Source organism: Helianthus annuus, chromosome 15 (genome assembly GCF_002127325.2).
Source record: "Helianthus annuus cultivar XRQ/B chromosome 15, HanXRQr2.0-SUNRISE, whole genome shotgun sequence".
Taxonomy (NCBI): Eukaryota; Viridiplantae; Streptophyta; class Magnoliopsida; order Asterales; family Asteraceae; genus Helianthus; species Helianthus annuus.
This window is the reverse complement of record NC_035447.2, coordinates 116421970-116445766: the sequence shown is the minus strand read 5'-3', so window position 1 is coordinate 116445766 and position 23797 is coordinate 116421970. Positions and strand designations below refer to the sequence as shown.

General features: G+C 35.9%; 1 protein-coding gene and 1 long non-coding RNA gene across 3 annotated transcripts; both read left to right on the top strand.

Moving 5' to 3' along the window:
* The first annotated feature begins 1186 nt into the window (after positions 1-1186).
* On the top strand, positions 1187-8640 carry LOC110871001. 2 transcript variants are annotated; one of them, XR_004882605.1, is made up of 4 exons: positions 1187-1321; positions 1862-1915; positions 7803-7856; positions 8376-8640. It is a non-coding gene; the product is annotated as an uncharacterized LOC110871001 (long non-coding RNA). The 2 variants fall into 2 exon arrangements; XR_002553417.1 differs by lacking the exons at positions 1187-1321; positions 1862-1915 and adding an exon at positions 7135-7261.
* Positions 8641-21198: 12558 nt separating this feature from the next.
* LOC110872576 (RING-H2 finger protein ATL46) lies at positions 21199-23271 on the top strand. Its single transcript, XM_022121391.2, has 2 exons — positions 21199-22843; positions 22973-23271. Exons 1-2 carry the CDS (start codon positions 21804-21806, stop codon positions 22989-22991), a joined length of 1059 nt encoding a protein of 352 aa, XP_021977083.1. The 5' UTR covers positions 21199-21803; the 3' UTR covers positions 22992-23271.
* Positions 23272-23797: the final 526 nt, after the last annotated feature.

The following is a 23797-nucleotide window of genomic DNA, read 5'->3' as shown; positions in this document are numbered from 1 at the left end:
ATCTAATTTGGGCTCGGTTTTCATATACGGGGTGCATATAAAGATATGTTGAGGTATTTTAAGATATATTTGGGTGTAAAAATTATTTAGGAGGACATCGATTTTACCGAGGGTTGTTATAAATTGTTGCACCAAATGTAACATTGCACTGATGATTGTCTATACCAGTGAACGGTACAAACACCATAGAGTATCTGCATATGAAAACACCATGAGAAATGACACGATAATAAAACGCCATTGAATGTAAACTAGTAATATGCCATTGCATGTAAGCTAATAAAACGCCATTGCATGTAAAATATAAAAACGCCATGCATGTAAATTAATAAAACGCCAAAAAACAAAGAAATTGAATTATAAAAAATTACTTGTTGGAACGATACGTGGCGTCAAACGAAATCACATCACCAAACACGTCGTAATTACGTTTGGCTTGATCATCACACCAAAAAAGACCCTTTAAACGATTGTCTTCGTCTGTGATGTAATCATTCGAGAAATTAGGCTGGAAATGTTTTTTTCATTCAAATGTTTCACAACCATATCAGCGTCATATTCCCCTATGAACAAGTTAATTTGCCTCTTATAGTTCTTAAATTCAACTTTGCTTGCGCCCACGTCTTCAAAACCGCCAAAACAAGTCTTCATAACATTAAACGCCTTGACAGGACCCAAATTCAGCTTAGACATGTTGTGTATAAAATGCTTCTGGAGCTGAGTGAGGTGTCGTTCAGTTGGAAGAAAATGCTTATCAGGACGTTCAACAAGTTCATGATTGTGCTCCTCGACAAACTTATACACCTTCCAAAATTCATTCTCAAATTCTACACATAACAGTGCACCACAATCAGTCCTCTTTGAAAAGTTAGTTCGCACTACTCGCTCCTTTTGATTGGGGTCCAACGTATCAACCTTCTTGTCCTTATATACCCCAGCTCTCGTACACAAAAAATACTTAATATGTAACACACTTGTAACACCCCAAATATGCTTAATAGGTTATTTGTGTCTAAAAGTTTAATTAAATTGGTTAAGTTATCTAAGTAAGGTGTAAGTAATTAAATGAATGAACAATAAGCAAAATTTGACAACAAAGAAAATTGCAAGGGGCTGAATGTGTAAAAATTTAATATTAAAACACTTTAGAAATTAAAAACCTAGTGTTTGTGTTGTGGGTGTGGGTCGCGAGAAAGGCAGGGGAAGGAGAAACCCTTCTCCTTCAACCTAGCACAAGGAATTCAGAAATTGAAGGTGTTGTTGATCAAAAATCGAATGCATGAAACTAGTTCTTCGCTAATCTAAGCATATTGAACATAAGGTGAGTCGAATTATGTGTTTTAATGCTAGTCGATGAAGTGGGTTTTTACCAATCTATGAAATAGTATGAAATTGAGCTTATATATGAGTTAGAATCACCAAATAGAAGGTGTATCATGCTTGAATTTGATTTTATTAAAGGTTTGGGGGAAAACCCACTTGTTCTAGTAGGATGATGATTTTGTAAGTTGAATAAGTGAAATAATTTCTATGAATAAATGTGTGTGTGCTAGAATATTGATAGATTATTATGTGTAGGATGAATAATTTGTGCAAGAATGGTTGATTATATGGATTATGATGATATCTAGTGAAATTATGCATAGGGTACATGTACATAATGCTTCATATGTCGTACGCACACTAGGTGTTTGATGAAATGCCTCAGTGACAATCTAAGTAGCTTTGAATGGGATATGAACAAATGGTTTGTGTGAGAAATTGATATATTGTCCATTGTGATATAAAATAGGAATGGTACTTGAATGTATGTGTTATGGGTGCAAGTGACATAATCTAAATAAGAATGAATTATGTGTAGGATTGAAAGAAGAAGAAGCTAGTTCCGGTTCGCAATAAAAGGTTCAAGAGAGAGGTACGTTAGTGTACACCCTATTTCTATTATGATGTTATATGCATAATAATCTCAATCGAATTGTGTTGTATGTTAAAATTGTGAGATTTGGATTCTAGGATTTTTCGAAAGTACAAGTAAGATCCGTCATAACGGATTGTAAGTAATGAAGAAGTGATAAAAGATAATGCATCATATCCGGTTCTTTTAGTTGAACCGGGTATGGGAAGTTATGTATGTAATTGACGAAAGTCTACTCGATTCGTTTTTTTTTTCTCGGATCGAGGTATGAAGTAAGAATGTAATGACTATGATTGTTCATTATGAACAAATCGAATGAAAGCGATGTAATGATGCTAGTATCCGTTCCTAACGGGTATGTTAAGTAAAGTATGCTTAGCCTCTATTTGAGGTAAGCATGTAATGAACCGTTTAACGGTTAGCAAAGTAATTGAATGATGATAATCCGAGAATGAAGCGAATGGGTTTATTATCTAGGATTGTTAGTGGCGAAATACTAACCTAATTATTATGTTGAATGTAGGTAAATCCTAAATTTAGGCGACTTGGCAATTTGGAGCGAGCAAATGCACACTTTATGGTTATCAAGCGCTTCCGCTATTACGTATTAATGTTTTGGGTCAAATGCTCGTTTTTGTATAACATTGTTAGTGGTTACACTTTCTAACACTTGATGTATGGTTCTTAGTCGTGTCTAGTTGAACGGGTTGTAGACTTGTTTGTTTGTTAATGGTTAAAACAGGGATATGCTCGTCTTATGGACGGGTCATGCCCAAATTTTGTTGAAATCATGCATTAATGATATAACATTTTTACCATTTAAAGAAAGAAAGATTTGTACATTTTAAAAGTTTTTGTTTCTAGAGTCTTTTGGATGGCAATTCTATTTAATGCAAATTCGGGTCTTACAAGTTGGTATCAGAGCCAAGGTTTGAGGGATTCGAGCATTTGAGGTGATGCTTGAACTCAAACCGACGGCTCGTTCAAAAGTGTGCTCGCTCCAAGATCGCCAATGAGGTAACACGTTAAGTTTTTGGTAAAATACTAGTAGGTGTAATATGTTTGGGATGTAATATATAAGTTAAGCACGTGGATGAGTATTTATGGGGGCCATACGGGAGTTCCAAGGACCGTATGGCTGAAGACAAACCCGGAAAATAGTTGAATTAGCCAAATAATGTCACAGCAGCGTTTTAGCAAATCAAGAAGCCGTCGCCGACGGGCTTCCATGCCGTCGCCGACGCCCCCATTGATCCGACGCACTAACTCGCTGTCTACGGACGAAATGGGCGACGACCACTTTTTAGAACCCGTCGCCGACGGAAGTTAAGGCCGTCGCCGACGGCTGTTAGAAATGTGATCTGCTGAAAACTGTTGTTTTGCTCGTTTTTCATGATTAGGATTTTCGTATGATCTAAAAGACATTTAGATAATGATATAAGATCCTTATAAACATAAGGATAAGATACTTATGATCACAATCCGTGATCACAACGAAAAAGAATTCGTAAAGAATTAAAAGTAACGATGTGAATAACATAAGGTGAATAATGAGAATTAGTTGATCAAGATTTCGAATTGCACGATTACAAGTGTAGTAAACAAAGGTCGAAGTATGTGTTATATGGAAAGCTTATGATTTGTATTAAACAAAAACATGATGTTGTGCAAAGCTGGTCCGCCGGATTTTCATGTTTTTCATGTTTTAGCCAATAGTACTTTCCGAAAGCCACTTCAACGTTTATTTAGGGTCCATGTAAGGCCTAACATGATATATGTAACCATAATTAGTGGTTACAAAGGAAAGAAATTTGTAAAGGTCAAAAGTAAAGTGTCGAATGACACGAATGAATGCTGAAAATTTAAAAAGTGAGTAAAGTTTAAAATGTAAGAATGCGAATGAAGTGAATACGGACTAATGAACTATGATGTATGGAAAGTTTGTGAATTATAATTTAAGTTCCCATACTTCTCAGAAATGCTCGTTTTATGTTCCTATCAAGTTATTAGAAGATATAAGGAGATATGTAAAGTTATGTAGATCGTTGGCGATAAAGCAAAATTTATAAAGGTCGAATGTAACGTATGGAATGGCATGAAATGAATGACGAATGTATAAAGTGGAGTTAGAAATGTATGATAATGAATAATGAAGGAAGTAAATATAGACTAAAGTACTTGGATATGTGAAGGAGCCGGAATTGTTAATAAATGAATATAAGAATGATAAGATTAGTGGTGAAAATAATTTGAAGAATGTGAGTTAGATGGAATTCGTATGAAAATTTTGATGAATGTATGCTTTAATCAGAATTATGCATTAGAGGCTTGTACCTTGTACCTTGTACTTGAATGGTGTGATGCTTATGTGTATTTAATGATTTGCATTGTTATGACTAGGAGGCGAATATGTGCTAAATGCGAATCATACGAACCTATTAGTAAAGGATGTGTTAGAATTATGTTATATAGTTAACTTGAATGATATTTACTATTCGTAGGATCATGAAGCATTAGCATGTGATAGTACGTGAAGGTGAATGTATATATGTGTATTGTTTGGAGGATTACGTAAATTGTATGTATGAAATACGTAGAGTATCAATATTACGGTCTATCATATTTAGATGATTACATGTTCAAAAGTTTGAAGTGTGTAAGCAAAACAGTTGACTATCTAAAAGTCAACAATATAGGGATATCATGGAATGGCCCATAGACACAAATGTTAAAGTAAAGAGTTAATGTGTTATGTATTAAGTGATTTACGTGTTATGCTTGACGACAGTTTTGTTGTATGGATTGGAAATGAGATAACTAATAATAAATGTCTCATTTATATGGAAATTCTACTAACAAAAGTCGATTAACGCATGAATAGAAAGAAGGTGAATTCGCAATCACTTCGAATTTATTTACATGAAGATGTATACGTGTTTGAATAATTGAAATTAAGTGGAACGTATAAATAAATGAGAACTTGGTAATGTTAATGAAAGGTATGGAAAGGATATTAGTCCAGATGTTAGCTAAGGACGTTCTGTAAGTAAGTTCGATTTGAAGGTATGTACAACACGTACTACAATACTTATATGCAAAAAGTAATGGGTGGTGGTTGACCTTAAAAGGTTATATTGTAGAAGTCAGTAAATAATAATTACTTACAAATATTGGAAGTATTACGTAAGGAATACAACGTGTAATGTAGGATACTCATTAGTAAGAGACATGTTAGAGAACGTAGGTGAATTAACACCAAATATGGTGAACGAACAAATGGAAATGGTATATTAAGAAATGGTCATGTATTGACCGAAGCTCGAGAAAAACACGAGAATCATCTCACTTATGTCAGGTCAAGCTAGCAAAAAGGGGGTCTAATGATTCTTAAAGGAACGGATCAATATAAGAAAGAAAGATAAGAATGAAAAGTATAATCCTGTGATTGAATGTAAAACAAACTTAAGAAAGAAGGGTGAGAACACCACTAGAAATAGGATGTAGAGTGTCGCGTCGAAACGCGCTACATGAATTAGGACATGGAATTAAGTGTTAGGACCCAACACTTGAAGTTGAATGTAGAAGATTAATACGGAAACATTTCATAAGAAATTACATGGGAAATGATATGCCAGAAGAAAGAAAAGTTCGGAGGGAGATGTTTGAATCTGAGAAATTGATTCAACCATGTAAGAAAAGAAAGAACAGTATGTAAGAAATGGAATGTATGATATGTTTTAGCATACACGTAAGAAAATTATGAAAGAAACAATAGGCAAACAAACACCCTGTAGGACACAATTATGAAAGGTTATGTACTAACTATTTATTTATAGATAAATATGATGGAATTCCTAGTGAGGTGATAGTAATAAAGCTAGTGGAAGGATGCCCGTGAGTAGGAGCATATTTCATGAATGAATGAGACTAATTCTGGTACGAAAGGTACATACAAAGAAGCGGATCGATCCGGTACACGGATAACTGACTTATGCACTGAAGGCGAGGTTAGTAAAATGTTTAGTTCTTGATTAATGATTAAGAATCCGTAGATTTAATTGTAAGAGTGAACAAAATGAATGGTAGGATAATTATGGTATGGTATACAATAATCGACCGGTAATGGTCAGCGTGAGAAGGTATGAATGTCATTAAGAAGGAGATCTAAAGGCCTTAAATGAAAGTTTGAGCTGATTTGGTTAAACACTCGTATGGTGCTCGTACCCAACATACCTAGTTGTTATCATAAGTAGTTCATGCAAGGAGCTAATAATAAAGTGTGCGGAGGATTAAATTTGTGACTAAACTCAAACTTATAATTAGTTTAAGTTACGGTAGTAATCGTAGAATGATGCTTTATACTCGTTTTAAGTATGAAAAAAAAGTGATTAGGAAGCGGGTAGCTTTGTATTAGTACCGCTAAGTCATTAAATGACTATAGTATACGTATAATGTTATGCTAAGCCCTCATACGAACAAGAAAGTAATTAGAAGAACGTTAGTAATGGAATAATGGGGTTTGCTGGTCATGACTACAATAATGAATTATATCGTGCATGATTCGTGTGCGAAATGAATAAATCGATTTATTTATATTAGTAACTGTATGAATATGTTACGCTTATTTAGAAAGATAGAAACAAGCTGTAAGTATAAGCTTGTACGACTAATAGTATCCATTTGGAATAAATTTCAATGAACGAACTGCTAGTGATGATGTATGCTAGGAACTAGCGTTATAAAGTGAAAACGACACTAATAAGAACTCTGAATCAGATTCTAACTTATATGTGATTATGAAGGTAATTTGCTTGATTTAAGAACGAGGGGACAATGCGTACAAATACGTTTATGCATGAATGAAACTCTTGCCACGATCCTGAATACATCTATGCTGTATTAAGCGTTATGAATGAGTAGATGAAAAAGTAAGAGTAGAAGTGGTTTAGTTGGAATGGGAAAGGTTTCGGGGACGAAACCTCTTTTAAGGGGGGTAGACTTGTAACACCCCAAATATGCTTAATAGGTTATTTGTGTCTAAAAGTTTAATTAAATTGGTTAAGTTATCTAAGTAAGGTGTAAGTAATTAAAAGAATGAACAATAAGCAAAATTTGACAACAAAGAAAATTGCAAGGGGCTGAATGTGTAAAAATTTAATATTAAAACACTTTAGAAATTAAAAACCTAGTGTTTGTGTTGTGGGTGTGGGTCGCGAGAAAGGCAGGGGAAGGAGAAACCCTTCTCCTTCAACCTAGCACAAGGAATTCAGAAATTGATGGTGTTGTTGATCAAAAATCGAATGCATGAAACTAGTTCTTCGCTAATCTAAGCATATTGAACATAAGGTGAGTCGAATTATGTGTTTTAATGCTAGTCGATGAAGTGGGTTTTTACCAATCTATGAAATAGTATGAAATTGAGCTTATATATGAGTTAGAATCACCAAATAGAAGGTGTATCATGCTTGAATTTGATTTTATTAAAGGTTTGGGGGAAAACCCTCTTGTTCTAGTAGGATGATGATTTTGTAAGTTGAATAAGTGGAATAATTTCTATGAATAAATGTATGTGTGCTAGAATATTGATAGATTATTATGTGTAGGATGAATGATTTGTGCAAGAATGGTTGATTATATGGATTATGATGATATCTAGTGAAATTATGCATAGGGTCCATGTACATAATGCTTCATATGTCGTACGCACACTAGGTGTTTGATGAAATGCCTCAATGACAATCAAAGTAGCTTTGAATGGGATATGAACAAATGGTTTTGTGTGAGAAATTGATATATTGTCCATTGTGATATAAAATAGGAATGGTACTTGAATGTATGTGTTATGGGTGCAAGTGACATAATCTAAATCAGAATGAATTATGTGCAGGATTGAAAGAAGAAGAAGCTAGTTCCGGTTCGCAACAAAAGGTTCAAGAGAGAGGTACGTTAGTGTACGCCCTATTTCTATTATGATGTTATATGCATAATAATCTCAATTGAATTGTGTTGTATGTTAAAATTGTGAGATTTGGATTCTAGGATTTTTCGAAAGTAAAAGTAAGATCCGTCATAACGGATTGTAAGTAATGAAGAAGTGATAAAAGATAATGCATCATATCCGGTTCTTTTAGTTGAACCGGGTTTGGGAAGTTATGTATGTAATTGACGAAAGTCTACTCGATCCGTTTTTTTTTTCTCGGATCGAGGTATGAAGTAAGAATGTAATGACTATGATTGTTCATTATGAACAAATCGAATGAAAGCGATGTAATGATGCTAGTATCCGTTCCTAACGGGTATGTTAAGTAAAGTATGGGCTCTATTTGAGGTAAGCATGTAATGAACCGTTTAACGGTTAGCAAAGTAATTGAATGATGATAATCCGAGAATGAAGCGAATGGGTTTATTATCTAGGATTGTTAGTGGCGAAATACTAACCTAATTATTATGTTAAACGTAGGTAAATCCTCAATTTAGGCGACTTGGCAATTTGGAGCGTAGCAAATGCACACTTTATGGTTATCAAGCGCTTCCGCTATTACGTATTAATGTTTTGGGTCAAATGCTTGTTTTTGTATAACATTGTTAGTGGTTAGACTTTCTAACACTTGATGTATGGTTCTTAGTCGTGTCTAGTTGAACGGGTTGTAGACTTGTTTGTTTGTTAATGGTTAAAATAGGGATATGCTCGTCTTATGGACGGGTCATGCCCAAATTTTGTTGAAATCATGCATTAATGATATAACATTTTTACCATTTAAAGAAAGAAAGATTTGTACATTTTAAAAGTTTATGTTTCTAGCGTCTTTTGGATGGCAATTCTATTTAATGCAAATTCGGGTCTTACAACACCTTTAGAGTTTGTCTTTGTAGTCCCTTTCCTGACTGAAAACCAACACTCCTTGGCATACTTAACATACATTGAATAACAACCATCAAGGCTTGAGAATAACATGTCATTTCTGGGCTTTAATTCTTCACTGACGTCAGGAATGATAAATTGTCACACCCCTATTTTCCACGTGTCACCAGTGGGCCCGGTGGGGAGTATCATGACGTAATTGATATCATCATAGTCAAACAACACAACATATAAATGCACAGCGGAAGCAAAAGATATAGATTTATTTCAACTGAATAAATTGTAATGTTTAAGTATCACAAACAGTCGAAACCGATCCACAGGCGGATCAAATAAAAAGGAAAACTGTTCAACAGACTTTGACATCTAAAGCTTGCGAGACTTGAGTAATGATGCCTGGAGTAGCCAGCCTATTTCGTTTAGTACCTGCACTTAGCCTTTTTGGGAAAATACGTCAATTTTCACTGGTAAATACGACTTAACTGACTTATTTTGAAAAGAGTTTGAAAATTGATTTAAATGCACTTTGGCAAAAATATTTTATAACTTGGGACAATTATTCAAAATAATCTTGTATACAGTTTTACTCATTTGTTGTCCATTAGGGCCGGTTTGTAGGGCCGGACTTAAGTTAACTGACACGCCACAGGTATAATGCCCACAAGGTCGATTCCTTATAGTGGGATACCAGTTTTTACATAATGCAACTGTCAGGTGTACGCCTACACCCCGTGCTTAGGTCGTGGCCATTTCATGAATGATGCCAAGGATATCCGGGACATGGTCATTTAACCCCCAAGGGCCATACACCAAATAATACATATCAAACAGGTTATGTAAATACATCAATCACAATACGATTTAAATGACTACATACACCCGACCAAGCGGTACTTTTATAGTACCGTATCCCAAGCCCGTATAGGGAAAATAAGTTAAGGGTATTTACCTGAGCAAAGTATAATTCAAATACAGCAAGTGCACGTAGCTTTTACTGGGCTCCTAATCTGGAACGAAGGTTTTTAATAACCTATTAGAATTCTAACGGGTCTTTAATTTTAGCCTAAGCTTTAGACCGGTTAGTTTTCAAAGGAAGGCACGGTTCAAACGCATGACAAAGCGAAGACCGGCTTAGAATGTGGTTTTGACCCGACAAGCTTGCATACTTGTTTAATATGGGTAACTTAAACACATTCTGGATTTTGAGACAAAGACGATATGGTTTGACCCGTTTCGGCTAATATATGCAAGCTAGTCACATAGGCCGATCCGAACGCGAAACATGCGTAACGGGTAACCATAAGAGTCATGAACATGTTCCACAAGTTAATATGCCTTAAATATGTTGTGACATCAGTAGGATGTCTTCTATTATGCCCAAAATGATTTTAAACCCAAATTATGCCTCGTAAGGGTATTTTGGTCATTTAAAAGGTTATAAAAGGGTTTAAATACTTTTATGAGTTTCGGGTCTGATGTAATCAGTAAAAATACTCAATTTACTAAGTTATATCAGTAGGGTATAACTTATATGTGAAATTTATCACTTATAACCAAACTATGCCTCTTGAAGGCATTTTGGTAATTTCACATAGGCTTAAAAGGTCAAAACTGGGATTCTGAGTTTAAAACTTTTGCTTGCTGCTAAAGTATGAAAATTTACTTAAAACATCAGTAGGTATCAAACCTTATATTTATAAAATGGTTTTAATACATACTATGCGTTAAAAACGTTTAAAAAGGCGATTTAGAGCCATTTCCGGGTTTTCAAAGGAAAGCTGATAATTTTATTATTCCAAAAGGCTCAAAATACTTTATTTATCATATTAGATCAGTAGAAAAAGGTTTGGGGTCAAAAGGATTTGTAAAACTCATTTTATAGCCCAAAAGGGCAAAACCGGCAATTACCGAATCAAGCTTAGAATCCTAAGTTATGCTCAGCCTAAAAATAAATAAAAATCTTCAAAAATCCCAAAATATTATATTATATCAGTGGGTAATAAGTTTAGTATTAAAAGGCTTCTTAATTACGCTAATGAGCATAACTCTTAATCTAGACCTCAAACTGATGCCAAATTCTATGGACAAGTTTATAAATCAGTAGTGAAGGTTTCTATCCTTTCACTTTTTCAAAAATCACATTTTAAGGTGATAAGGGCATAATAGTCAACATTTAAGCATTTAACAGAATCATGCATATGAATTAGATAACCAATGAACCAAGTTGTATAATCACAGAGGGTTATACTTATAGGTAACTTGGTCCTATTAAAGCTCTAAGGCATTCCTAATTCATGCTCAAACGGGTCAGAACTGAAAGTCAAAGCATAAGTCAAACTATGCGACTTTCGGTCCCGAACCGAATTTAAACTGAAAATTGTCGAGTTGAACATGTTTAGACATGTTCTTACATTAATTACCAAGTTATATTAATGTCAAAACAGGTTGCATAGCTTCTACATTGCTAATTATGCATTTATTCGAAAATTAGCTTTCTGTTGACTTTTTATAATCAAGTTTGACTCGACAATTGACCTAATTAGAGTGGGAATCGGAGGGTGACCTTTTAGGGGTTTAATGCCCACATAATTACCAACTCATAGGTACTTTCATAATGAAATTTGACTGGAGCAATTAAGATTAATGACGAAGTCAAACCTTAATTACGACGGTTTGACTAAACGCTAATAAACTAAGCAAAACTGAATTAAAGGAGGTTAAGCATACTTACAATAGTCCTAAGCACAACTAATGATCACTAGAAAAGATGCTTGAGCTCCAGGAACCTCCAAGAAGTTAGTTGTGATGGTTACAAGTGAATGAGCAAATGAAAACCCAAAGTTCATGGCTTTATATAGGTTTCTTGGATCATTAAGATCATGCCAAACAAGTCTAGGAATGTTATGGGATCATTACAAGTGTCCCTAGGCCTTAATATACCAGCAAACAAGCCCATAGAATCAAAAACAACCATTTTAAGTCGGTTACAAGGCTTTAACAGGCAGCTGTCAACATTTTCTGTAACTGGCACTCTGACGCGGCCCGTGTAAGGTCATAGGGGACCTTTACGCGGGTCGCCTGGACCTGCAAAACCTGCCAAACAAGTTTCAAAATTTGCATTTTCGGTCCCTGGTCCTTCCAAACTTGATTTTTGGCTCATTTCTTGCACTATAAACCCCCAAACTTGACTTTTAAGGACCCCAAGTCATAAACAAACTTTGTTTAGTCCCCGGTTATTCATACGTTCACCGAAAAGTCTTAAATTTCAATATTGACGCTTTTAACCCCTCGTATACGAATATTGTCATAACTTTCTCATACTTTATCGAAACCTTGTGAAATTTTTATCACACATTCTTGTGAGTATAATTTATCATTACAAAGCTTTGGGTCTGCTAAAAGATCACTCAGAGGTATACTTTAAACATGTTGACACATTTAGCCCCTGTAGTTTGTAATTCCTCACTTTCTTTCACGATTAGCTTCGTATGATCCATGATTTATTCGTTTAAGGGTATTTACATCATGTAGGGTTATTGAAAGACATATTTATTCATCGTTGACATTTTAAATCCTTTTACACACATAGATTCCATGTTTGTCAACTTTAGTCCTTCATACGTAATCTTTCACACGTTCAAAGCTTATGACACGTGTCAATACATTATTGGACACGAATTTTCGAGGTGTTACATAAATGGTATTCCAGTTTTGGGGCAATTCCTTTGACTCGAGGAAGAGACTTCGTCTGAGAAAACACAGGGAGGAACAGAAAAATCAGAAAAACAAAGTGATGTCTCGTAATAACATTATACATTAAAACGCCATTAATTGAATAATAAACAAGACATAATAAACACATAATTTAAAAACGACATGATAAAAAAACCATGAGATGAATAATTAAAAACACTTAACAATATAAATAATTAACAAAATATAACATCATAATGAAAACGCCAAAATTAACAAAACTAACATTTACACAAATTAACAAAATAGTAATAACTGATATTCACAAATACTACTAAATAAAATTCAAAACTAATCAAATAGACGAAAAACGCGAATGATCGTAAAAACATAACAAATACACAAGAACGTAAACGACAATTAAAATTAATATCGAAAAATCCAATTGCAATTAGGAATAATAGATTAAATATCAATTAAAACGCGATTAAATTGCATAATTGAATAACGCTATGGAAAATCATACAACACATTAAAAAATAATAATTCAAAAAAACGCCATAGAACAATGATAAAAGAACAAAACGCCATATCTGTTGCATGATTTGCTGGATCGAAAAATAGAAAACGCCAATGAATTTTACTTTGTCGAACAGAATCCACGTTAAACGCCATAGATCTGAGAAAGCTTGCAAAGGAGGTAATAGCTAACAATAAATCTTTGGAGTTTTAATTTGAAAGAGATTTATAACGCGAACAAGGAAGGAACGTATAAAAGGACAATCGTACCCCCGCATAACAATTAGGGCCCCTTGCCACGTGTTGGGCCAGGATCCGTTCTCACCGTTCTCACACTTTTCACCGTTCTCTCCTGAACCCGTTTATATATATATATATATATATATATATATATATATATATATATATATATATATATATATATATATATTACGGGTGAAATTCTATAGTCCATGAACCTGAGTGTCTAAGAATCCTGAGTTAGTTTAGGATCCTGGATTTCGACTTTTCCCGGGAACCCAAGTTCGTTTGGTATCCTGAATGCAAACGAATATTGTTCTTTTCTCTTGGCTTGTTTTCGTAGGTAAATCATAATGGCTACTGACTTAATCTAAGCTAATTAGTCGGAGATACATTGAAGAATGTGCGGTATGGGTCTTGTGGCGGTCAAAACTTAAGGTGGCATATTCTGCGGGACTCTAGGGATCACAGTTAATGTTTTGATATAAGGTTGATGTTGTAACGGATGTAGGACTAAGTAACAAGATGAAGACTCGAACTCATGATTAATTTGCACATGGGAGGACAATTAAACTCGTCCATAACGGTCACCTGGAAGATTGACTGAGTCTACTGAGGATCCTGGATTTATCGGGATAGTTAGTTAGGGTTTTATTTCATGATTATATTATAAATAGAGCATCTTGGTCGACTTTGGGACACACTTGAACACTTTGCACTCAAACAGTTCTTTCTAAACACTTAGTATTCGACCAACTACTCCTCAATTGTATTCTTTTTGCATTATTAATAAGATCGGAGCTAGATAGTTGTCAGCACCCAGGGTTTTTGTGCCGGCGATCATCTCTCGGAGATATCAAGGGCTTTTCCCTATAACAAATCTCTTGTGTTCATCATTGTTTACTACTTTCTTTCCTTATGTGTTCAGTTTTTACCGATTCAACAAAGTTACTATCTGCAAACCTGTCTTCTAAACGGGGATCCTGAAACCCATTCCAGGGATCTTCATATTTAAACTTACCATTTCGAAGAGCACACTATCTCACTTTCTAAGTTTGGTTATTAAATTGATCTTGTCAGTTTTTACCGAAACCATTTGGCACCCACCATGGGGCGAGGGGAGCTTTTCATCATCAAATTTCTCTTCAAATTTCTTTTAAACCAATTTCTTTCGAAGTTATTTTCAAAAATGGTTTCCCAACCCAAATCAACCTCCACTTTGTCCGCTGTTACAGCTACAACCTCTGGAGTAGGCAACCCTCTTCCTCCTCCTCCCCCATATCAGAGGAAGACTACTTCTGCTGGAATCACCTCTTCCGGATCCGAGATGCCTACTGGAGGACCAGTCCTTTCTTCTAACGATGATATCCTATCAATGTTTGCTCAGGTGAAACAACAGATGAACAACCAACAGGAAACTAATCAGTTACTACTGTTCAGGGAACTTGCAAAACTTAGGGAGTCTAGGTGGCCGGTGGAGACAACAACACCATTGCAACCAAGGATCTTAAATTTTGATAGTGCAAGATCCTTAGGAGTCCACCAGGGAGACTTCCTACCCTTGAAATTAGGAACAACAACAATTGGTCCAACTTCATCTGTCAGGATCTCCACAAGCAAGGATCTTGGAGACACCCCATGATCATTCTCTCAGAATCCCAACATTGGTAACACTAATAATAATTATTCTATGATATGAATAATTTTATACAGGATTTAGGTGTTAGCCCAGAAAATGCTGACGATGTTAGAGGGAGGGATTTATAGTGTAACAAAAGATGAAGCGGAGGGACTTAGAAAGCAAAATTTTCAAAACGGGTGGAGAAGTTGATCAAGCCCAACAAGCCCAGGATCACAAGTTACTTTTTAGAGTAAAATACAATTTTACACCCCGAGGTTTATAGGCGGGATCCGATTTACACCCTACAATGAAAATTTTGCTACTTTACATCCTGACGTTTCCTGATTGTATCAATGTTCACCCCTTTACGTGTGAAAAGTTGTTTTTGCCCCTGATAAGAAAAAAGAATTAGAGTAAACTGCACATTTACACTCTATGGTTGACCCTTCTTGAGTTTTACACTCTGTATTCTTAAACCATCTTCTCTGGCGATATTCCAGCCACCGGAGCAAAACCTGTAGCTCATCTTCTTCAGTAACCACCCACTGCTACCTTTCCGAACACCACAAAACATAACACAGAGAATTACCAAAATAACATTTCCATCCTTAAATGCCTATAAATAATGATAAAAGAAATACACAAAATGTAATGATATATAGAAGCTTAGGTGCTGTTTGTTTTTTCAGAGGTAAAACGTCTGCAGTCTGCGGACCACATCTATAGACATCTGTAGTAGAAGAAGTGGACCAAACCTATGCAGTCTGCAAGAAGAAGACTGTTTGTTTTTTTACTTCCGCAAACTGCTTAACTCAACAAAAGGGTTTATCACTTTTGTTCTAAAAATCAAGATTTCTACCTCACAATAATAACTAAAATCACCACCTAGTTATTCCAATATATACAACCAAACTACATTTAAAAACACACAAACACCATCACTAAACAATCTAATAACCATAAAACTATAAAAGTAACATAATACTCTCAAATTGAAAAAAAAACAAAGTATTAATCACCTTCTTCTCCGTCACATCCAAGACAAATACGACAAGTAGCTATACAACCACCTTCAACATCTTCATCTGCATCCGCATCATCTTTTATCTCACTAGAACTCGCAACAGCAGCATGAGGCGGTGGTGATGGTGATTCAACATCTTCATCATCATCATCATCATCATCATCATCGTTACGACGATTCGAAAGCAGAGGATCGGAATCGCTAGGGTTTTCGAAAGCCCTAGCTTCTTGTAGCTGTAATTCTCCGTTCATTTGACAAAACTTGACCTAATTGATGATCGGAAACCCTAGAATATGAAACGAATGAAAATCAAAAAAAGGTGTAAACGATTGTGCAGATAATAAGATGAAATAACAAGTAGAATTGATTGATTAACCTGGATGTGTGATTGGAGATAAGAAATCAAAATTGTTTGATCTGTTGTATGGATATTATTATACGCGTAAAGAAAAGAAATTGGGAGGAGCAAGTGGGTAGGGTTTCAGAAGTGTTTTGAAGGAGCAGAGGAAGAGGATGAGAAGAGGTCTAGAAGAGGTGAGTCCTGATCTGCGTGGGGAAGAGGTCCAAAAGACCTTTTTTAATGAAATCACTTTCAAAAAACAAACACACTGCAGACTCAAACGTCTGCGCGTGGTCTGCGTGGGGCAGACATAAGAGGTCCATGTAACATTTGTGCTTGTAACCATTGTGAACAGTTCAGTTATCAATAAAACAATGTTATTTGATCCCAATGTTTGTTTGGTTGTGTTTTACATTTTTCATATTTTGACTTTTGTTTAATTTCAAACTCTACATCGTTTTTTGGAGAATTATACGCTAACTGGTGCTTAAACGTACTCAGTTTAACGCGAAAAATACTCCGGAACATCAACATATACTCAACATACCTTAAATAACCTTTACATAACTTAGAAATAAGTTTTGAAGGCTTTGGTATAGCAAAAACAAGTTAATTCACTTACAGGGACTAAACTTGACAAACTGCGAAAGTATGCCAATTTGAACTGTAACGAACATTCCGGAACATGTCCATAAGTTAAACATACCATAAATATCCTTTACATAGCTTAGAAATAGGCTTTGAGGGGTTTGGTATGCTAAAACAAACTTTTGGATCATTCAGGGGCTAAAAGTGTCAAAAAGTGCACAAGTTTGCACTTTTGTGCATAACTTACGTTCTGAACACATCCGGACATCCAAAAATTTATGTAAGCATCCTAATATTATGCTTTAGTGTTTGGCATGAGAAAAATCCATTCGTCGCGTCATTTGGATCATTTTTCGCGCTTATGCGCATTCCGTCGTAATTAAACGAACATCGCGATCGTACGGCCAAACGAACCAACATCCGGCATATTTCTGAGGATCTTTCATGTCCACAATGTTTAGGCATCATTTTAGGGCCTTAAAGTTGGCTTTACGGGCCTTAGAAGTGTCGGAAATGGCTTAAACACGCAACAGGGACCAAAACTGCCAAAACTGAAACTTGTTGTCTGACCAGCACCTCCAGGCGGCCCGCATTAGTTTGGCCTGCACATGGAGGCGGGCCGCATGGGACTAACAGACCAGATTCAATGTTTGAATCCACTTGCAGTTGGCCTTTCGTTCGTTCAAGGGGCAATGCCCTTTCACCCAATCAAGAGCGAAGGGCCATTTTCAGTAACCACAACATTTTGACAAGTGGAAGCTTAGGATCGTGGCACGAAAATCAAGAAACGATCCTAACGGCTCTACTTTTCCTATAAATACCCCCCCCCCCCTTTTGCTAAAAACTCACACAATCTGATCAAAATGCTCTAAGTTGATGCCATTGCTTCATACCTGAGCTCTTTGATCTAGATTAGCATTCGGGGACCCTCCGTAAGTATTCTTTCGTTCTTTTATTCGCTTTTCGAGTCCGAAAGTCAACGTTTTGTTGACTTTCTGCATTGACCAGCCTATGGTCAACAAAAAGTTCGTGGAACTTCATAACGTGAGCGTGATCACGATGGTTATAGTCCGTAGTGACTATACCTACTGATTACCACGTTATCTAGGCTCAGTGACGAGTCGTAGTTTCGGCCAGAATGCGCATTCTTGCGTATTTTGTAACCAAACTACTCGTGAGCATCAAAGCCGTTTGTTTTGATGCCAAACCTGTTTTCTAAACTTAGTTAAGCATGTTCTAACATGCTTAGCTCGTCACTTTTAGTTTAGTGCTTATATAGGGTCGTAAGGTAAGCGATCTAAACCATCGCTTATACTTTCGAACCCGACCCATTTGGTCGATCATTAGGATCCGACCAAACACATTAGGTGACCATAGCTATAACCTTCCGAGGTTATACCTTGTGGTCGCGATGTTAGGGGTTCCGAACGCGTTCTACGCGAACGACGCGTTAGGGTAGCATAAGCTACCTAAACGGGTCGTGATGGGCCGTAAGCACTTAGGTTAAGTTTCATTTTAGTATGTAGGCTTTGTTAAACCATATTACACGAGTCTCCATACTCGTTTGGTTTACGAACCCGCATACTATCCGTTCCTCCGATTTTAGGTCCGGTATATTAACATAGCTACCTATTAGGTGCCGTTTGATATTCCGTGATCTAGCATTGTTTGTTTATTACACAAGAACTCCAAAGCAATCTTAGGTGAGTACATTGAACCCCTCTTTTACTGTTTTCCAAACTGTTTTGGGGTGAAACACATGTGCCTATCTGTTACATTCATGCTTTCCATGTTTTCACATCATATGCCTGCTATGTTGTTAATACATTATAGTACATGATTTCATTACATTTCATGCTATGTATGCCGATTGTGTGCGTACTTAGTACATTGGTTTACATTACATTCCTGTTGCATATGTTTACTCAGCATATGGACACATTGATTTACATGAACATTTCTGTTGCATATGTTTACTCAACATATGGACACATTGATTTACATGAACATTTCTGTTGCATATGTTTACTCAGCATATGGACACATTGATTTACATGAACATTTCTGCTTCGTATGTTTACTTAGCATACTTAGTACAATTGTTTACATCACATGCCTTCATTTGGTTATGACATTTGGTTTGTTTAACATGGGACAATACATTCATTAACATTGATCACGCCGTTCGTTAGTAGGTAGTGGTACCATAGGAATTGACAACTCCCGTTCCTGAAATCCTGGGTTTGATAGGATTGTAAGGAATGACCGAATTCGATATACATAACTTAGATAAACCTTTAATTTGTTTAAGGGTTTATCGCCACAGTCTCAAGGCTTGGATGTATGCATATTTCACAATACCGCATAAATGTTAATATCAATAGAGCATGCATTTTTCCACAGAACATAACGTTGATTTAAACCACGTTTGACTTCAACGACTTGTTTTGTGCATTTTACATATGGTTTAAGTTGATACATTTCGCTTACCGTACATGATACATTTTGGGATACACATTACATGATTTACATTGAACATAAACACGTTGACATTGACATACACATTTGGTGGTTTACATTGAACATAGACATTTGACATGGTTTACACAATAACACTTGACAATTGAGTTATACAAGAACAATCTTACATGGTGGATGGTTTGGGTAAATGGTTTGAGTAACGTGGAGTATGTAATATGATGCAAACATGGTGGATACGCCGCTGGTACTTCTTATATATAAATGTTTGTATAATATTACATATCTTAGCGTTATCTAAATCATTTCAGTTTAGACATATAACATTTATACAAATAACATACTTTTCATAAAACATTGTCTTACAAAACAACTTATCTTATTCAACTCATTTTACTAAGTTATTCATTTAACCTTACGTTTATCTATACATATCATCTGATATTATCGTTTTTCAAATGGTTTACAAAGCGAGACAAATTACGAGGTTCATGACTGACTGTTATTAAACATTTCTTTAAAACTCAAGTCATGAATCCCACTTTCACAAAACCTATGTATCTCACAGGCATTTTTATGCTGACGTACCTACTTTCACATATGTTTTCAGGAGCTGTTCCATAAGATGTTGATCACGATACTAGGGCGGACCTGTGCCTTAGAGACTAAAAATGAAGATAGAACTAGTATAACTATGTTTTGAATTCTGTACTTCCTTTTAAGACAATGTAACACCCGTGTTTGATAAATAAAATGTGACTTTAATTTCCATGGTTGTATAACAATTAATTATGTCCACAACACTCCCCGACGTTTTCCGCCGCGGTTGCATGTTATACGCGGTCGGGGTGTGACAGTCCAGAAGTACTTTTCATAAAAAACAAACACCCCCTTAATGTCTATGTGTGATAAAAGAAGCTTAATGTCAAAGACTCTAAGCTCTACATCAAGAAGCTTTATAGTTTATAAATTTGCAATATGACTGCTAGATGTCATGATCTTCGTGAATCACACAGTAAGTGCCATTCAAATACTCTGGAATCTCTCTAGTCACTAAAATTACAGCAAACATCAAAATCACGTAAATTTGAAGACATATAAACATGCTAATTGAGAAAATTTCGCATTTTAAAGTTTTTCTTTTTGAATATTTGAACTCCAAGATGAATCATTTGGCGTCAAACAAAAGCTGTGCAACTATAGAAAAATCTTTGCAACATAAATAGAAATCCCTTGGATCGGTTTTTAGCAGTGATTAAGTACACGAGTTCTAGCATATAAGGTTTGAAATCCTGAGGTGATCAGAAATTTATTTTGATTCAACCAGAAATAGACTACCATGGTTGACACCTCCGTCTCCTCTTTCATCGATGGTCGGAATATTGCCAGAGAAGACGAGTTGCAGATTTTGCTCCGGTGATTGGAATATCGCCGGAGAAGACGACTTTAAGGAGACAGGGTGTAAACGTGTCAGTGGAGGTAAAGCACAAGGTGTACAATTGAAGTTTACTCTATAGATATGGGTAAGATTACGAAAATGCCCTTGGGAAGATTGCGTTTTACCCCCTCAGGGGTAAACATTGATACAATCAGAAAACGTAAGGGTGTAAAGCAGCAAGATTTTCATTTTAAAGGGTAAAAAAGTTGATCCCGTATATAGGGCATGTTTGGGTAAGCTTTTTGAAACAACTTATTGACTTATTGGCTTTTTGAAAAGTCATAAGCTCTAAAATGATGTTTGGCAAAGAGGGTGTATGTGAGGGGGAAAAGCCAATAAGTCAATAAGTCACAAAATCCTGACTTTTCCAAGAAGCCAATAAGTTAATAATTTGTTTCAATAAGCTTACCCAAACATGCCCATAAACCTTATAGCTTTGCAACCGTAAGCATTTATATCTCTACAATGCAATATGCCTAATTTAATAGTCAAGACCCAAATATCATCCTTCCCATCGTCCACATTCACCCTCGCCCACCATCATCAATGGACCATCGAACATTTCACGGTTCCAGCTTACACCCTTTGACTCTATTGTTTCTAGACACAGTCACCATCACGAGCCACTTTTTCTAGTTCAGATTCCCTCACGCACTCACCCACCGCGTGTCATATTCACACACAATCTCATATTTCTTCAACTTCTGCAACTAACATTTACCACTTGCCACCCTTCAAGATTCAAATACCCATTCAGGGTTTTCTTAAAGTTTCAATCTTTATTCGATTTAGGGCTTCATTCCATGTAGGTATGCTCTTCAAAGTCCAAAGGTTGGTGAAATGAATTAATCTGATTTTTGTCTTTATGTATTGGTGGTTGGTGCTTAGAATCGTCTTTTAGCTTAATTAATCATGACCCACTATAACCGGCTTATGAAATTGGTCATATCTGAAGGGGAAAGTTGACCTTTTTGGATTTTAGCTTCTGGGTATGAATCTTTTTACAGTTTTATGAGATGGGTATTTGTTCTTAATGAAAAAGATTTGATTTTTATAGAGTAGAACAGGAAAGATCTGTTTGTTCAATGATGTTAGTACAAGAAAGATTGTTTCTTGAGCATGCAAATGTTAAAGAAGATGGTGTTGTTGGGTACCAACAATCATCACCACCATCATCTTCAGGTGCTAAAATAAGCCCTGCAGTTCTGTTCATTATAATAATATTGGCAGTCTTGTTTTTCATATCTGGTTTGCTTCACTTGCTTGTGAGGTTTTTGACAAAGCACCAGTCTTCGTCGAATTCCCAACGGTCGAATCGGTTTCCAGATGGTTCTCCATCTGCTGCACTTCAAAGACAGCTTCAACAGCTTTTTCATTTACATGATTCTGGTTTAGATCAAACATTTATCGACGCGTTACCTGTTTTTATGTATAAAGAAGTAGTGGGTGCGAATGAGCCTTTCGATTGTGCTGTTTGTTTGTGTGAGTTTTCAGAGAATGATAAGTTAAGATTACTCCCAACTTGTAGTCATGCTTTTCATATCAGTTGTATAGATACTTGGCTTTTGTCGAATTCCACTTGCCCTCTTTGTAGAAATACCCTTTTCGACCCTGGGTTTTCGATTGACAACCCGATGTTCGAGTACGATGATCCACGGGAACCCGATGAAAGTGGTATAAAAACAGTGGAAAATGAACAGACTCTAGTTGAGAAAGGGGTGTTTTCGGTAAGACTTGGTAAGTTTAGAAAATTGAGTGAAGGTGAAAGTGAAACAGGCGGTGAGACGAGTAGTAGCAATTTAGACGCACGAAGATGTTATTCGATGGGTTCGTATGAGTATGTGGTAGGCGACACGTATCTCCGAGTCCCGCTGAGGAGTCGGAGGGATTTACAAGATGCAAAATTTGTGAAAAATGTTGAACAAAATGAGCGTATTGAGGATCGTACACTTGATGAAGATATGGAAGGGAAAAAGATAAATATTGGTGCAAAAACTGATAGTTTTTCGGTTTCTAAGATCTGGTTATGGTCGAAGAAACGGAAGTTTGCTAGTTCTGATGATAATCAGATGCATAATCCATCTTCGGTTGACATGGAATTACCACGAATTGGAAGATTTACAAGGTACATGATTGATGATAAAGAATTGTTCTTTTGATCTTGTTTACGTGTACGTTTCTTGAATGATTAGTAGTTAGTTAAATAGTCATATGTTCTTGCTACATACTATAATGTTTTATATTCTGATGCAAGATTTCTGTCATGGAGATGATCATGTTGTGTACTTTGACAAAATCTAGTAATGTTTTGACCATGGCTGCCAGATTCATTCTTGAACATCCTGAGGACAAAATCATCTGTAGTTTCTTCTGTTTGGACGGTTTGATATTTGAGTGATTCGGTCACAGTTTGGCTTTGCCGCTTTGGCAGTTTACCGGTCTGGCCGATGGTTTGGAATTTGGATCCAGTCGTGTAAACCAAACTGATCGTTTAGCCTTTTTTGCTTATTTAGTTTTCATTTTTGGAATATGCAGTTATGTACATGTATGATATTCATGAACCATCTACATAGTTATATAAGTTGTTTTAAAATAAACTATTTAAAAAAAAACATAAAAATATCAGTTCAAACTGTTAAAATGAATTGTCAAGCCGCCAAACCAATAAAACCGGCATGTCCCACCCAACCCAGCCGGTTTTTTTTTTTTTCCAAAACCATAGTTAGACCATCTGTAGTGGAGGGGGTTTTGTGCGTCCACGCCATTATAACCGCCCCTGGGCGTTTTTTTGCAATTTTTTTGTTGGGCGTTTCATTTAAAACGCCTGATGATCAAAAACCTAATTCAATTGGCCAATAGGAAATTAAAGAATATAAATGGGTAATGATTGAATGGGTTATAGGGATTATTGGACATTATACCACTACACCCCTTTTTTACTTCACATTTCATAATGCACCATATGCGATATGTCAAATAATGCCCAAGGGTGGGGTTGGACGAGGTTGAACCGACCCATGAACACCACTCAAAATTTGTAGACTTTTGAGGGTGGATCTTAAAGATATAAAATTTTGTG